This window comes from Neophocaena asiaeorientalis, unplaced genomic scaffold, assembly GCF_003031525.2.
Source record: "Neophocaena asiaeorientalis asiaeorientalis breed wild unplaced genomic scaffold, Neophocaena_asiaeorientalis_V1.1 scaffold307, whole genome shotgun sequence".
Taxonomy (NCBI): domain Eukaryota; kingdom Metazoa; phylum Chordata; class Mammalia; order Artiodactyla; family Phocoenidae; genus Neophocaena; species Neophocaena asiaeorientalis.
Window position 1 is genome coordinate 3,567,650 of NW_020171817.1, and position 17,724 is coordinate 3,585,373.

General features: G+C 44.6%; 1 protein-coding gene across 4 annotated transcripts in view; it reads right to left on the reverse strand.

Moving 5' to 3' along the window:
• RIPK1 (receptor interacting serine/threonine kinase 1) overlaps positions 1–17,724 on the reverse strand; it is a 39,372-nt gene that overhangs the window by 18,933 nt on the left and 2,715 nt on the right. Inside the window, exons 1-6 of one of the 4 annotated variants that reach the window (XM_024738447.1) lie at positions 17,341–17,454; positions 17,039–17,240; positions 6,740–6,963; positions 5,766–5,922; positions 2,886–3,023; positions 913–1,138 (exon numbers count right to left, since the gene is read on the reverse strand). In XM_024738447.1, coding sequence (XP_024594215.1) covers positions 913–1,138; positions 2,886–3,023; positions 5,766–5,922; positions 6,740–6,891 — 673 coding nt within the window. In that variant the 5' untranslated portion in view covers positions 6,892–6,963; positions 17,039–17,240; positions 17,341–17,454. Of the gene's footprint in view, positions 1–912; positions 1,139–2,885; positions 3,024–5,765; positions 5,923–6,739; positions 6,964–16,070; positions 16,511–17,038; positions 17,468–17,724 lie in introns of those variants that run through there. The other 3 variants (XM_024738456.1, XM_024738443.1, XM_024738462.1) reach the window with 3 other exon arrangements.

Sequence of the window (17,724 nt, forward strand, 5' to 3'; positions counted from 1 at the left end):
CCCGAATTCATAGGTTTTGGTGTCTGATTGGATGTGGGAGATGAGGGGCAAGGTTGAGTATGGGATGACTAAAATTTCTGATTGGGCAGCTCAGTTGGTGGTTGGTGATTCCATTTTCTGAACATAAGAGCAAAGCTGAATGAGCTACTAGGACAGCACGGAGAAGATGGCTTTGTTTTGGGGGGACGCTGCTTTGGGGTTCCCCTGGTACGTGGACTGGGTCTGACTAATAGACAAGTGGATATCCAGGCCAGGGCTGGAGATTTGGGAGGCGTCAGCAAAGAGGTGATCATTAAACCATGGGAGCTGATAATCACCCAGGAAGAATGGGCAGGAGAACATCCATTAGTTTAGATACTTAACAGACTGAAGAATGGCTCATCTGTTCTCCTGCACAAACCACGACTTTCTCATCTTTATATTCTCAATTCTGAGTAAAGTCCCACAGTAAGTACTGAAAAGAAACAATTTCTGAATGAATGAAGGATTAGGGGATGAATGAAAGTATGGAGTGTATGCCCTGAAAGGATTAACCCCTCATAAGCAGAAGCCGGCAAGCCTTCCTGTCCGGCAGGAATTATGGAATGTTACAGCACCTCCCAAGCTTAGACGCGTTACCAAGGCTCCTACCTGTCCTACGATCCCTGATTCCTAAACTGAGATGACTCATTCTTTCAACAAACACTTCCTGAGCACCTACTACGTTCCAGGTACTGTATGTGTAGATACTGGGGAAACAGCAGTGAATGGAACAGATGTGGTCCTGGCCCTTGTGGTGCTTATAGTCCAGTCGGTAAGACAAACATTAAATGAACAAACAATGATACATCTTAACTGATTTCACTGAAGGCTCATATTCTGTTAAACAACTTTGATTAGTACCCAAGTCCCACTCCTCTGTAACTGCCTTACTTTCATACGGCTCCTTGTTGGCAAAGACGGCCCAGAGCACTATGGCGAAGCTGAACACGTCCGACTTCTCGGAGGGCCTCGAGCTGACGTCGTTCAGGTGCTCGGGGGCCACGTAGTGGAGGGTGCCGCCGTTCTTCGTGGTGCTGTTTCCTCTCCTCTGCGCAGTAAGCTCCTCTTTCATCAGCTCACTCCACGTCTTAAGGGAGGCAAGGCCAAGGTCAGCTATCTGCAAGGGAGCAAACCCACGGGATTGTTCTGTGAAGGCTACAAGCAAATCAGATTTGCCTTCAAATCTGGGGCTTCTTCAGTAGATGTGAGGTACAGTAACATTTCCAGAAATGGTTGCACTAGATAAGTTTAAAACAGCGACTTCTGAACAGGCCAGTAGCAACTGTATGTCCTCAGCCATCTAGAAAATCTCCCTTACGAAATGTCTATGTGTCAGGTTCAAGCCCTGGTCCGGGAAGATCCCACATGCCGTGGAGCAACTAAGCCCGTGCACCACAACTACTGAGCCCATGTGCCTAGAGCCTGTGCTCCACAACAAAAGAAGCCACCGCAATGAGAAGCCCGCACACCGCAAAGAAGAGTAGCCCCCACTCACCGCAACTAGAGGAAGCCCACACACAGCAACAAAAATCAAACACAGCCAAAAAATAAATAATTAAACAAACAAATTTATAAAAAAAGCAACGAAACAGAAATGTCTGTGTGAAATTCTGGTATCTCAATTCTTATGCAATAAAACCTGGGGGTGGGGTGAGAAAAGCAGATGTTTCTGAGATGAACACAACAAAACATGTTCATTCTAATTCCTCATTTATTCTGCATATATTTTTCAACTATTTCTGAGGTTAGGAAAAAAGAGGTACTTTCTTCTCAGCAGATTTGTATAGCTGGTGGTACTGCATCTTCTATTTTCCCAAATGGTGTCCAGAAGCCCAAGGACGCGAATTTCCGAGGATCCCAACACTGAGGATAAGGACTGCAGTGCTACCTGTTCTGAGTCGGGAGCCTGAACCTAAGAGAAGATGGGATGAGAAGGAGGGAAAAACAGACAAAAAAGCAAAGAAAAACTACCAGGAACAAAGAGGGAGGTGGCAGGGCAGAATGACAGAACACTACAGTTAAGACATCAGAGGTGACAGTTTCACTTTTGCCTCAAGGAATCCAAGCATTTGGGGATGATTTCTGGCATGTGATTATCTAAAACCCTCAAATTCTAACCCAGAACATAACAGATAAGTTATTAATGTAAAGAAGAACCTTCTTTTAAAGACACAGGAATAAAAACCCCCATCCAGGACTAGAACAGAGTGTGAGAAGCAGAATCTTCTGGTGAAGGGATGCCTGTGTAAGCAGTTCCCGAGTCCTCCCCCAGATGCCACTTCCCCTTTCAGATGCCTGCGCTTGGATTCCTGCTGCCAAAGCCAACTAGATGTGATGCTCCGCCTAGTGAGTGCTTGCTCTTGAGTGAGCAAAAGAAAAACCCTTTGCCTTCTTCCTTTTACTACAGTGGAAAGAGAGTTTTCAACAGGAAACTGAGTTTGAAAAAGGAGATGATGGGACTTCCCTGGTGGTCCAGCGGGTAAGACTCCACACTCTCAATGCAGGGGGCCCAGATTCTATCCCTCGTCAGGGAACTAAGAGCTCAAATACCTCAACTAAAGATCCCGCTCATGGCAACGAAGATCCCGCATGCCACGGGTACAGCCAAATAAATAAATACATACATACATAAATACTAAAAATAAAAAAGGAGATGAAAGTAAATGAATAAATAAAAAATATCAACTCCATCAAATCTGCATCTTGCTTTTCCTTCCTTGGTAGAGCTTTCTGGCACCACCATTACCAGTTATGAGCTGCACTAGCTCTTCTTTTAGCATGTATCATGTCCGAAAATGGATTTACAGTGGACAATTAAAAACTAAAATTACCCCAATCCTCCAGAAGCCTTGACTATGGTTTACCTTAATGTGAAAGTCACCATCGATGAGGATATTTTCAGGCTTGAGGTCCTTGTGTATCACACCTTCTCCGTGTAAGTAGCGCATTCCTTCAATGGTCTCCATAATTATTCTTCCTTTCACAGAGAGAGGGATACTGATCTAAAACGAGTGATAGTAAGTCCGTGAATGGAAAGGTAATCAAAGAGGCCAAAGCAACCGTTTCCTTCAAGAGTAGTGGGGTCTGAACCTTAGGACAGAGAGACCAGGTTTCCTTCTATCAGGCCCTGCAGCACGGCTGTCATTGCAAAACAAGCCCCCCTTTAAGAGAGATTTCATCCCAACTGCTGAGGGTGTTCATGCTGTGCTTTGTCAGTGTACAAATAAAACTTCCACGCCAATATGGTAATATGCAAAAATGCTATAAAATTAAGCTCCTTGAGAACGAAACTATATTATTATTATTATTTACTTAAGATGTGTCCTGACTACCTTGCATGGTGCCTGTAATATTTGTTGAATGAATGTATATACAAAAAACACAAATATTCTCAATGGCGTACTAATATGATGTGCTACTATATATTAAATATATAAACAGTGTCATAAAAATGTATGTATGAAATAAGGTTAAGAGAAAAAAGAATACAAGGGAATGTGCTCACATTGATCAAAAACATGTAAAGATTAGGGCTTCCCTGGTGGCACAGTGGTTGAGAGTCCGCCTGCCGATGCAGGGGACGCAGGTTCGTGCCCCGGTGCGGGAAGATCCCACATGCCGCGGAGCGGCTGGGCCCGTGAGCCACGGCCGCTGAGCCTGCGCGTCCGGAGCCTGTGCTCCGCAACGGGAGAGGCCACAACAGTGAGAGGCCTGTGTACCGCAAAAAAAAAAAAAACAAAAAAAAAACAACATGTAAAGATTAATCTATGAGAGGACACGATGTGGTTAAAACAATGCTAAAGTGAATTTAACATCTGTTTGGTGATTTGGTATCAGATACGTCAAGCCTTTGTAGATTCTCGGGTCACTCTCACTTAAAATTGTATTCTAGTTATATGAATATCAATGTTTAATATAGACAATTTCAGTTTCTATTAAACAGTTTTGCTTAACATTGAAAAACACAAACTCTCACTGTGTGTGTGTGTGTGTGTGTGTGTGTATGTGTATGCAGTCCCTAGTTTACAAATAGGCTGTTTCCTAAAAATTTATGTGTACGTTAGTTGCTGATAAACAGGAAAAAAATTTAAATGATGGAAGTTAGATTCCCAAGTCAATCCCCCCAAACATCTTCAGCCATAATGCGGCTCACTACAGCATTAGTAGCCTGATCACCACGTACAAAAAAAACAAAGGCCAGAGATCCTGCCTTTGTCCTTGGTATACCTTTGGACTTGGGAAAAAATTCTGAGCATGCCAAGTAGATCCCCCTTTTTTCCCTCTCTTTGTTTGTCTCCCTTATATCCTCCTGAATTTCTTCTTGAGCCCCAACGGATGCACCTTATCTTAGCCTGATCCATCCCACAGGATGTCTCTTGTCCCAAACGATCTATCCCCCAATCAAAATGCCTACTTGCTTCACAGATCATATCTTGATGGGGAAGAAGAGGAGTCTGATCAAATTACAATACAACCAGTAAGTGACTATCGTTTACCTTCCCCGCAACTATCTGTGAGATTTGTCCGACTGAAGAAGAACTGAAGAACTGACATAGCTTCAGGCAGCTGGGGGGTGGGGAGGGGAGAAGACGGGAAAAGGGGGGAGTATCTGCATAAGGACATTCGTAGCTCCCCCGCAGGCACTCTCTACTGTGCCCACCCCAGTTCTTTGCGTTCCCCACACCGGCCAGACTCTAGTTCCTTCGCTGGTGCCCTTCCCTCTGCCTGGAACGGTGACTTACTCCCCAGTTCTCTGCTTCAAACCCTCTGCTTGTCCGTCACACTCCCGCTCCAGCCTCCTCCTTCTGGAATCCCTTCCCATCCATCCCACGCTGGGGAGAGAGCCCCTCTTCTGTGTTCCCAGAGCTCGCTATGAGTGTGTCTATCAAAACAACGCCACACCAGATCGTTCATTTCCTGTCCCGTTACTTGTCTGTGTCACATTTGCTATTGCTCCCTGGGCAAAGAGCACAAGGCCTTGCTCTTAACAGGTATGTACGCTTTTAAAACTGCTTTAAAGTTATCTGTCTTTGGTAAAAGCAATGTTAACCTTCCTGTTCTAAGCCTTCCTTACCCAGTATTGTTATTCTAATGTTCTATATTTAACCTATAAGCTTCTTCAATGGCATCAAAATGCCATCACTAATATTCCATCTTCTCATACAGTCATTTATAGTGTACATCTTATTATTTTTTTTTTTTTTTTTGCTGTACGCGGTCCTCTCACTGCTGTGGCCTCTCCCGTCGCGGAGCCCAGGCTCCGGACGCGCAGGCTCAGCGGCCACGGCTCACGGGCCCAGCCGCTCCGCGGCACGTGGGATCCTCCCGGACCGGGGCACGAACCCGCGTCCCCCGCATCGGCAGGCGGACCCTCAACCGCTGCGCCACCAGGGAAGCCCTGTAGTGTACATCTTTTAATCAATCAATATTTAATTGTAATCCATTATGCATGCACCCCCCATCAGACCACGTGCTTTGTAAAGACAGTGCTTGCCTCTGAACTGTGGATCTGAGAGTGGCTGACAAAAGCCTCCTACAACACTGAGACCTAGAGATGACCCTGCGAGAGAGGGATGGACACCTGTCTGTAGGCACCGAGAGGAGGGCGAGCCCACCTTCTGGGCATGGAAAGTCAAGGAAGGTTTGGCGAGGGACTGACTTTAGAAAATCCCGAATACCCAGCCTTTCACTAAGGATTCGTGTGCACCAGGGGGCTGGCAGGGCGCGCTCTCGGGCCTGGGTACCTGGGCCTTGAGCGCGCGCATGAGGTCGCCCTTCTCCACGTACTCCATCACCAGCGAGTAGTTCCCGTCCTCCATGATGACGCCCAGCAGCTTCACCACGCGGCTGTGCCGCAGCCTGTGCATCGTCCTGCCGTCCTCCAGGAGGGCCTCATCGTACCTGGGCGAGGGAAGGGGGTTCAGGCAGACAGAGGCAGCCCCTGCTCCCTTCCTGCTCCCTTCCTGCCCCCAGGAACGCCGTGGCTCGGGATTCCTTGGAGCATCGCCGCACACGCTCTGTCACCCCTTGTGCGTGTGCTGGTCTCTACCGGACCCAGACCACAAGCTCCGGAAGGCGAAGCGGTTGCTCGTTCACTCTACATTCCTCTCTCCCAGTGACCAGCAGCGAGTGCTCAAGAAATGTTACACGGACGAACGAATCAACGCAAAGTATCGATACATGAACAGCAGCAGCGAAACGCGGCCGGAAAAAAGGACTGTGCTGGACAGTGTGATAAAAAACGCGGTCTCTCTCATAACCACTCTGGCGAGAACAGAGGGAAGTAAAACAATGCCACCAACTGCCTTAAAGAGAGGGTTCGTGGAACCTCTAATTCATGAACCAGCTTTTTGTTCCTGTACTTAGGGCTGGTTCTCACCAACACGGTGAAGCAAGGGCATCCATCCGCCTTCCCTGCTCCCTCCCATTCCCTTCCCATCAGCCCCTGCGGCCCCTGCGTTGCCCTGCGTCTTCTTCCCTTTCTCTTTGCCTCCTCTTCAGCTTTCTTCCGTTATTTACCAGCCCTGAGCTCTTCCCTAGCCAGCCTCCGAACCCTCATCAGCGATTCAAGGATGTTAATATCCACCCTTCAGGGTTATCTCACATAAAGCCCGGGTGCTGACCCTTGCGCCCCATCTGTCTCATTCTAAAGCCCGTGCTGCCCGTATCCACCGCCCTGGCCAGTCACGTGGCCCATCTGCCTCTGCCCCCAACTCACTCGGTGCGCTTGGGGCCCGTGTACACCTTCTTCAGGACCACGAGTCCATGGGAGCTGTGTAAACACAGAGACACCTTCCCGAAGCCCCCGCTGTCCAGGTCCTCCTGCCTCAGGAATTCAGTAGAGCTCATCCTAATGTCATCCAAGGACATGTCTGGTTTCCTTCTGAAGGCTCAGAATGCCCCCAAAATACACAACTGGTTTTTTCCCCTCAGAGCTGTGCCCTGTGAAGAAAATAAGAGGACACATCAGTGCAAAAAAATCATTATTCAAAAAATATACGTAACGTTCCACCACACGCTTGGTGTGCCTTTATTTTTTGAAGATAGATTTATAGTCTCTAAGATGAAAGTTTTTCATATTTCCAGGAATCACAGACAACCACAAATCTTTCTTCCTTAGACTTTCATTTCTAGCAACATGAAAGACTAAAAACTCTCCTGCTACAAAGGACCCGTATACATTGGATAGCATAATACAAACATCCATTCAAGTGCATAGCTAGGCTCGGCAGAAAGGAAAAGAACTCCAGGGACGGAAAACAAACAGCATGTGGGGCAAGGGCCACGCGATGGCTGCCGTGGGCTGAACGTCCGTGTGTCCCCCAGATTCGTATGTTGAAGCCCGAGCTCTGACAGTATTAGGAGGTGGGGTCTTTGGGAGGCAATTAGGCCATGAAGGAGGCCTCACGAACGACGTTAGTCATCCACGAGGCCTTATAAAGAAAGACAGGAGAGAGCTTCTTCCTCTCCTCTCTCCGCACCCATCCCTCTTTCTCTCCACCATGTGAGAGTACAAGGAGAGGATGGCCGGCCATCTGCACACCAGGAAGCAGGCCCTCACTAAACACTGGATCTGCTGGTGCTTTGACCTTGGACTTCCAGCCTCCAGAACTGCGAGAAATAAATGTCTGTTGTTTAAGCCGCCCAGTCTATGGTAATGTGTTACAGAAGCCGAGCTAAGTGGCCCTGTGGGGCACCACCAACCTCAACATCCAAGGGTCAGGGTTTAAAACCCAGCCACAGACAGGAGCTGAGGTCAGGACATGCAAGAAAAGAGGGTTGGAACAAAGACTCTGCCCTTAACGTGGCCCTTCTCAATGTGCTACCCTACCCCACAATGAAAGGATGGACTACAAAAAAAGCAGTCCACTAGCAAAGGGACTTGTCTGTCTCAGACTGAGCTTGGGGTATAAAAAAAAGTCTCCGTGTAAATTCATAACCCTGGGCTTGTCTTCAAATAGATTTGGGCTTTAAATTTACACTCCTCCTACCTCTTATGGCCAGGATCCCCCAAATTAAGAACTTTTATACAGAAAATGGTCACAGGCTGATGACATCCCTGGGTTATAAGGTTAAAGCAAACTAAACACCCCCAAGGCAGACCAGACAGGATTCCAACAAATAAAGCCTAACTTAACATGTGCTCCCTTTCCAAAATTATAAAACACCGGAAAAAAAAAGTCCACCATGAGCCAAACCCAGCATATACAACAAACAGCAGTGTTCGGCGATTGTTCAGGTAAGTAAACTACTGAATATCCTTAGAAATAAACAGGTTTAAAGTAATTACGAACAAAAGAAAAGGAATTTGAAGAATACAAAGAGGACAATGCACTATCTAAAAAGAGTAGGAAGATATGGAAAGGACGAGGATTGGAGACTTTGAACACAGGGCCGGAAAGTATGCAGTATGTGTAATCTCAAAACACAGCTATTTGCTTCATCCTTCTTTCCTTCTTCCTTCCTTCATTTATCTTTCCCAAACTGAAATGAAAAATAAAAATCCTTGGGGCCCAACATGCGACACCAGTACGCACCCACCGGAGTATCCAGAATTAAAACGGCCACCACCGCATGCCAGTGAGCCGGAATCCTCACACGCTGCCGGTGGGAACACAAAATGGTACAATCACCGGAGAAAACCCCAAGGGAAATGTAAGCATATGTCCCCAAAGACCTGAACAACGCTCACAGCAGCTTTAGTCATGACCATCCAAAACTGGAAACAGTTGTCCATCAATAGGAGAATGGGCCAAAAAAGCACCCTGTGGTGTGTTCACAGATGGACTCTACTACTCAGCAATGAAAGGCAATGACCTAATACACACAACAATGTGGAAGAGTAACAAGAACATTATGCTAAGGTAGAGAAGACATCAAAGGATCCACAGTACATAACTTCATTTACACGAAGTTTCAGAACAGTCAGACTCATCTGTGGTGGAAAGCGGTTGCCCAGGGACGGGGTGAGGGACCATTCTGGGGGTGAAGGTAATGTTCTACCATCTCAGTGGGGGTTTGGGTTACACAAGCGAAACCAGCTGTCAACGCCCAACAGATGTGCACTGAAGAACCGCAGGCAAATTTTACATCTAGAAAAATCTGTAAACATGCTGAACTTGTTAGTGGTATGTGTACTGAAATATTTACGGGCAATTTACCTTGCAGACCGATAGCCTGGTGGACAGAGAGGGATAAGTATATGGATAATTATATGATAGAGCAAGCAGAGTAAAATGATATAAATACTGCATATATGAGAGTTCACTGTAAAATCTTTAATTTTTTGTTTCTATATATTTAATTTTCATTTTTTTCCCATACACCCCTCACCCATTTGTCCTAATAGTACATTTGTCAAAACTAAGAAACTAACATTGGTATGTCACCATTAACTAAACACTCTACTTTTTTCTGATTTCACCAGTTTTTCTACTAATTTCCTTTTTTGCTCCAGGATCCAATCCAGGATACCACACTGTACTTTGTACCTCTTGATTTTTTATTGTTTTGTTTTGTTTTTTTTTACCTTGTGACCCCTTCACCCATTTCTCCCACCCACACCAACTCCCTTCCTCTGGCAACCACCAATCTGTTGTGTGTCAATGAGCTTGTTTCTTTAAGATACCACATATACGTGAGATCATGCAGTATCTGTTTCTCTGTCTGACTTATCTCACTCAGCATAATGCCCTTGAGGTCCTTCCATGTTGCTGCAAATGGCAAGATTTCATTCTTTTTATGGCTGAGTAATATTCCGTTGTATGTAGACCACATCTTCTTTATCCATTCATCCATCGATGGACACTTAGGTTGTTTCCATATCTTGGCTATTATAAATAGTGCTGCAATGAACAGAGGGATGCACATATCTTTTTAAGTGAGTGTTTTCATGTTCTTCAGGTAAATACCCAAGAGTGGAATTGCTGGATCATATGGTAGTTCTATGCTTAATTTTTTGAGGACCTTCTATACTGTTTTCCGTAGTGGCTGCACCAATTTACACTCCCAACAAAAATGCACAAGAGTTCCCTTTTCTCCATATCCTCGCCAAAAGTTATTTTTCTTTTTGATAATAGCCATTCTAAAGGTGTGAGGTGGTATCTCATTGTGATTTTGATTTGCACTTCCCTGATGATAATGGTGTTGAGCATCTTTTCACATGCCTCTTTACCATCTGGATGTCTTCTTAAGAAAAATGTCTATTCAGGGACTTCCCTGGTGGGGCAGTGGTTAAGATGCCGAGCTCCCAATGCAGGGGGCCTGGGTTCGATCACTGGTCAGGGAACTAGATCCCCCATGCATGCCGCAACTGAGTTCGCATGCCACAACTAAGGAGCCCGAGTACCACAACTAAGAAGCCAGTGAGCCGCAACTGAGGTGCCAGCCTGCCACAACTAAGACCCAGGGCAACCGAGTAAATAAATAAAATATCTTCTTAAAAAGTCTATTCAGATATTCTGCCCATTTTTTAAACATATTTTTTTTGCTGTTATTGAGTTATGTGAGTTCTTTATATTTTTTTGTTAATAACCCCTTGTCAGATACATATTTTGCAAATATTTTTTTCCATTCAGTAGGCTCCCTTTTTATCTTGTTGATGGTTTCCTTTGATGTCCAGAAGCTTTTTAGTTTGATAGTCCCACTTGCTTATTTTTGCTTTCGTTGCTTTTACTTTTGATGTCATATTTGAAAAATCGTCACCAAGACCAATGTCAAGGAGCTTACTGTCTATGTTCTTTTCGAGGAGATTTATGGTTTCAGGTTTTGCATTCAAATCTTTAATCCATCTTGAGCTAGTTATCGTGTATGGTGTAAAACAGTGATCCAGTTTAATTCTTTAGCATGTGGCTGTCCAATTTTCTCAACACCATTTATTGAAGACACAGTCCTTTCCCCATTTTCAGCCTAGCCCACCTTAAATGTGCTCAAAACACTTACAACTAGCCTACAGTTGGGCAAACTCATCTAACAAAAAGTCTGTTGTATGATAAAGTGTTGAATATCTCTTATAATTTGCTGAATACTGAAACAGAATAGCTGTATGGGTACAGAATGGTTTTAAGTGTATTGGCTATTTATCCTCGTGACTGCATGGCTGACCGGGAGCTGCAACTCCCTGCTGCTGCCCAGCATCATAAGAGAATTTCATACCACATACCACTAGCCTGGGAAAAGATAAAAATTCAAAGTATGATTTCTACTTAATGCCTATTGCTTTGCACCATCATAAAGTTAAAAAATTATAAGTCAAACCATCATAAGTTGCGGACCATCTGTATTCTTGGCTCTTTTGTAAGTTAACTGATCATTTATGTGTGGGCTTATTTCTGGGCTGTCTACTCTGTTCCATCGATGTATATGTGTGTTTATGCTGGTGCTATACTGTTTTGATTACTATAACTTTGTAATAGTTTGGGAAGTGTGGTATCTCCAGCTTTGTTCTTTCTCAAGATTGTTTTGATGACTTGGGGTCTTTGGTGTTTCTATAGAAATTTTAGGATTATCTGTTCAATTTCTATGAAAAATGTCATTGGAATTTTTATGGGAACTGCACTGAATCTGTGGTATGGACATTTTAACAATATTAATTCTCCCCATTCATGAGCATGGAATATTTCCATTTATTTGTGTCTTCTTTCCTTAATATCTTGAAGTTTTCAGTATATAAGTCTTTCATCTCCCTGGTTAAATTTATTCCTAGATATTTTACTCTTTTTGATGCAATTATAAATGGGACTGTTTTCTTAATTTCTCTTTCTAATAGCTCATTATTAGTATATAAAAATGCAAAATATTTTTGTATACTGATTTTGTATCCTACAACATTGCTGAAATTGTTCATTAGTTCTAACAGTTTTTTGATGGGGTCTTTAGTTTTCTATGCAAAATATCACGCCACCTGCAAACAGTGACAGCTTTATTGCTTTCTTTCCAATTGGTATGCCTTTTCTTTTTCTTGCCTAATGGTTCTGGCTAGGACTTCCAATACTATGTTAAATAAAAGTGGCAAGAGTGGACATCCTTGTCTTGTAACTGATTCTGTTTTTTTTGGTTTGGCCGCAACTTGCATGCATGCAGCTTGTGGGATCTTAGTTCCCAGACCAGGGATTGTACCCTGGCCCTCAGCAGTGAGAGCGCAGAGTCCTAACCACTGGACCGCCAGGGAATTCCTGTCTTGTTTCTGATCTTAGAGGAAAAGCTTTCAGTTTTTCACTGTTGAGTATGATGTTAGCTGCAGGTGTAAAATCTTTTTAACTTTGCACTTTGAAATTTTTCTTAATGAAATGTTGGGGGCAGGAAGTTGTTTGTTTGTTTGAAAGTACCTGAAGGGGTTTCTGAAAATGCCTAGGCTGACAGCACTCCTGTGCGTGGGCTGCTGCAGTCTGGCTCAGGCAACCAACCTTCTACATCCTGTACAAAGGTTTCGGTGGGCCCTGCCACCCCAACAAAGCTCACATATCAGCACGGAAGATGATGCTATGAACCATTTTCCTGTAACAGGAGACTTTCTAAGCAAGAGGAAGTACCCTCTGGAAAGAAGCACATCTGCGGGGCAGAGACAGGGGTTGAGGGAGGCTGCCCAGATAAAGGGCATAAAGATGGAGGGGACAGGGGTGAGTCAGGGACTGAAGGTGAGGTACCAGAAGCCATTATGATGGTGCAAAGAGCACAGGCTTTTCTCTCATATGAACTCTAGCTCTCATTTATCAGCCCTGTGTCTTGGGTAACTTACATAAGCCTCAATTTCCTCATTGGCAAAAGGAATAATAATGACTGCCTCATAAGACTGCTAAGGATTATGTGAGAAAAAATATGTGAAAACACATGTGTTGCCTGCTTTACAGTTCTGGCTATGATTGGCCCACCGAGCCATACGCTCCCACGTTCATCCTGTTTCCCAGGCTTTCAAAATACGAGTGCGCATCTGGGGTCACTCTTCTCGGCAGCTCTCTGCTGACCAGTCCTTGTGAGGGTGGGGTGGGCTGGGGCGCGGGGAGACCGAGTCATCTGTCCCACTCTCCCCTACAAGCCCCCTGAGGGCACATTCTTCTCCTGGCTAGAAGCTGTTCCTCCTTCGGGTCTCAGAAACGTCATTTCCTCAGGAAAGCCACCCTACATCTTCCCATTAGACGTTTTCACAGCACCCAGTACTTCCCCTTTGAAACAGGACAGCTGTAATCTGGGAGTTATTTCAATTAAGCTCACAGAAGGCAGGAAACTGTCTGTCTTATGCACTGCCTACAGTGCCCAGCACAGAACCTGACATATGGCAGTTGGTCATTAAATACATAATATTTTAAATACAAGAACTATTTAATCATCCAAAAATAAAGAATATAGTTAAACGAATTATAGAACATTCATAAGATGTAATATTGTACAACCAATATATTAACAGGTAGATAGCTAGCTATACATATAGATATACGTACAGGAAAAAAGACACAGTGAAAGACACAAAAATGTTAGCAAGGATATCTGGATGGTTGGGTGATTTTTACTTCTTTACACTTCTACTACATTTTCCAAATTTTCTACAATAAACATGAATTACCTTTATATTAACATTTATTTTTTAAAAGGGAATAATTCCTTCACTCAGTAGTTCTTTATTCTAAGGAATCAAATCAGAGATGCTGATACAGAGTATGTACAAGGATGTTCCCAGTAACATAGGTAAAACAGCAAAAGCACGTAAAACAACTGACAGATACAGGATAAGGGAGAATAAGCTGTGACCCATTCACACTATGAAATACATCTAGCAGTTTTCAAAAATGACGTTATGTATCAATGTTTAGTAACATTAAAAAAGGCTCACAGGGCTTCCCTGGTGGCGCAGCGGTTGAGAGTCCGCCTGTCGATGCAGGGGACACGGGTTCGTGCCCCGGTCCGGGAAGATCCCACATGCCGCGGAGCGGCTGGGCCCGTGAGCCATGGCCGCTGAGCCTGCGCGTCCGGAGCCTGTGCTCCGCAACGGGAGAGGCCACGACAGTGAGAAGCCTGTGTACCACAAAAAAAAAAAAGAAAAAAGAAAAAAAAAAAAAAGTCTCACAGACAGAGTAAAGAAACAGGAAGGAATTATAACCATGCCCTGAAATATGCCCATGGGGTATTAAGATTCAGCTCTCTGCTTCAGCCCAGGTCTTGTCTCCTCAGAGCTGCCAAGACCAACTAGGACCTGCAGTGCCTCCTACAAGTGCGATGGAGCTCAGGGGAGGGGAGCCTCCTCACGGGTCGGCTGCACTTTGCGAGGCTGGCTCCTGACCCCAGCTGGTTCTCCTCAGTCTGCGGTTTGCTGGTTTAGTCTGGTCTTACTTAACCTTATGCACCTTTTGCATGGTTTCCAATGATTTCTTTTGTTTTTACTGTTTCCCCCACTATTTCTCCATGAATGATTCAACTTTATAAGCACTGAATATCTTAGGAAGGACTTGTGAGTAACTTAGATACCCAAGAGTCACAAAAACACTGAATGTAGGCAGGTAGAAAACAACATTACAAAGCCATGTTACAGGGTACTTAATGAAGGCACACTAGCCTGTTACGTCGTCTTATGATTAATTTCAACAAAGAATGTATCTATTTTAATGGAATTTATTGTTTTCTGTATATTTAATTCAGGGACTTAGGGAAGCAAATCTTTTCCATTGAAATTAACTGAAAATCCCAAGAAACTACACAACTTATCTTCTAAGGCAGGGTAAGTCTATATATCAAAATATTCATATCTATATTCAATTTTGTTAGTCAATTAACTGGGGGAAGTAAAACTGGGGGAAAATACAAATTATTAACAATATATAATACCAAAAAAACAGGCAAAACTCATCTACAGTATACCCAGTCAAGACAGTAGTTCCTATTAGATGGACGCAGGAGGCTGTGAATCACAGAAAGCACAGGGGCTTCAGGAGTGATGGCAATGTCTCATTTCTTCTTAATGTTTACTTTGTGATACTTAATACAGCTGAACAGTTATGACTTGTGTACTTTTCTGTGTATGTTATACGTCAAAAAACAATTTTTTAAAACTTTAAAAAATATTCATATTTACCTTTAAGTGGTAGAGGACTGTTTTTTCAATTTTTCAATGATGACCATACATAATGAGTCTGACAGAAAATGCTGGCTGCCTATCTATCACTGCCCCCCTTTTTCCCTGCTAACAGAACTCTGTTTTTACTCAGGTATCCAATGGGGATCTCTCAAGGTTCTTTGATTATAACTGCTTGATACTTTGCCCCAGATAAACAAGAGCTCTGCGCAAGGAAGATCTAAATGCTGAGCAAGAGAGAAGAGACTGGAAGAGTTCAACCCAGCGTTATCATGTACGTTACCACATTATGACCCTCTGACGTTCCAATTTACAAATAAAGAAACTAAAATCTGGCGTTTAATGATTCACCTAAAGTAGCATTTCCTGGAACTCAGCCTTTATCTCTTCACGCAAACTTCTGCTATCAGCTCACTAACACATGCTACTTCTCTAGAGAGCAACCAATAATGTCTTTGTTAAAATCAGATGCAAAGACTTAATCTTACAACTGCTCACCTATACTAAATAAGTATGCGACAGTCAGAAACATAGGGAACGTACAGACTAAATTTAAAAAACATACGAAACTAAGTGGTTCGAAATCAGTATTCTACAGGTTAACTAACATGATCGTTTTTGCCAGAGTATGATATCCAACCAAAGCATGGGAAGCTCTGTGTATTTTTCAAATTCCCAGATCATACTGGTGGTATTAACATGTTGTGGATTAATAAGCACCCAATAGTTATGCGCGATTTTGGAAATTGCTATTTAGGGATTTTTTTCTTAATTCTCATTAATAGTCACAAAACTGAAAGTACAATATAGCTCAGACAGAGGAAAATGAAAGTTAACTGTTATTGCTGTTTTATCAGTAATAATAGTGATGATGATGATATCCCCCAAATATTTTAAGCAAGCTCAGCCTTCACCTTTTGTGTTTAGAAGGGCTGCAGTTTTCCAAATTTATAATAGACTATAATTTCCTCCCTACTCTTGCACCTACCTGATGGTTACAAAATGCAGATCAGGTAAGAAGTCACTCCACGCTCCAAAGCTCACTCCTGCCTTGATTTCTTCATGTGTAAATCGGGGGAGAATTAATAGTGGTCTAAAGACCAAAGGACTTCTGGCAAGTTGGTTGAATATAACAGCCTCAGGCTTTGTCCAAGATACACGAGCAAGGAAGAGCCAAACGATCAGCAGGAGACAAAGAAATGAACAACCAACACCCCCTTTGTGGGGTTTTGTCCGATGCTTAGGAAAAAAGGATGTAACTTATCCTCTACAAAACTCTCAAGAAACCAAGAACAAGCCTAACGAAGAATAGAAATGTATGTGTGTAGCCAGGACATGGAAGCAACCTAAGCGTCCCTTGACAGATGAATGGATACAGAAGATGTGGGACGTATATACAATGCAATATTACTCAGCCATAAAAAGGAACGAAATTGTTATTTGTAGTGAGGTGGATGGACCTAGAGTCTGTCATACAGAGTGAGGTAAGTCAGAAAGAGAAAAACAAATACCGTATGCTAACACATATATATGGAATCTAAAAAATAAAAAATGGTTCTGAAGAATTTAGGGGCAGGGCAGGAATAAAGACGCAGACTAGAGAATGGACTTCAGGACACAGGGAGGGAGAAGGGTAAGCTGGGACGAAGTGAGAGAGCGGCACGGACCAAACGTAAAACAGATAGCTAGTGGGAAGCAGCCGCATAGCACAGGGAGATCAGCTCGGTGCTTTGTGACCACCTAGCGGGGTGGGATAGGGAGGGTGGGAGGGAGCGAGACGCAAGAGGGAGTAAACATGGGGATATACGTATATGTACAGCTGATTCACTTTGTTATACAGCAGAAACTAACACACCACTGTAAAGCAATTATACTCCAATAAAGATGTTAAAACAGAAACAAAAACAGAAACTCTCAAGAGATTATGAACATTTCGTAAAAGCACACGCCACTGACCACCGAACAGAAGACGCCTTCTAGGGTGACAGCAACCTCCGCTTCGTCGCCGTTAACCCTTCTTTCCCACTTGCCAGCACACGTCCAAGACAACGCGGAAACACTTCCGACTGCTTCGCAGTTCGCGGCGAGCCCAGCGCCCCAGTCAAAGGTCCTTCCGAAGGGCGGGGGAGGAGGCCCGGCCTGGGACGCCTGCGTAACCCTGTTGCGGCGAGAGCAGGCACCGCTGAGGCTTAAGGGCACAGCAAGGAAAACCCACCATCCCCCAAAACAACGGTGGCCACGTGACAGTCTGTTCCTACTTCACGCCGTTATCGCGCCCAAGGCAGGTGTCCGCCCTGTCCGGACAGACCGAAACCCCCAGCCAGAAAGGAGCCCGTCTTGGCGCCCGACTTCCCGGAACGCCACGGACCACGCCCACCGCCTGACCTCCGGGAGCGTCGTCGCCCGCCCACCGCCCGTGCGCCGGAAGCGGAAGCCCCGACCTTGGTCGGAGGCCGGCCCGCGACACTATCTGCGCCCCCGCTTCCCCGCGCCGCTGTAGCGAAGGATTCGCTTTCGCTTCCGCGGGAAACTTTCCCAGGCCCGAGACCGGGTGAGGGAAGAGGCGGCGGGGGCAGCCCGGAGTTGCTCCGACGCCCGGCAGCCTCGCCGGCGCGGGGCTGGGGTGGGAGCCGAGCCTGGCA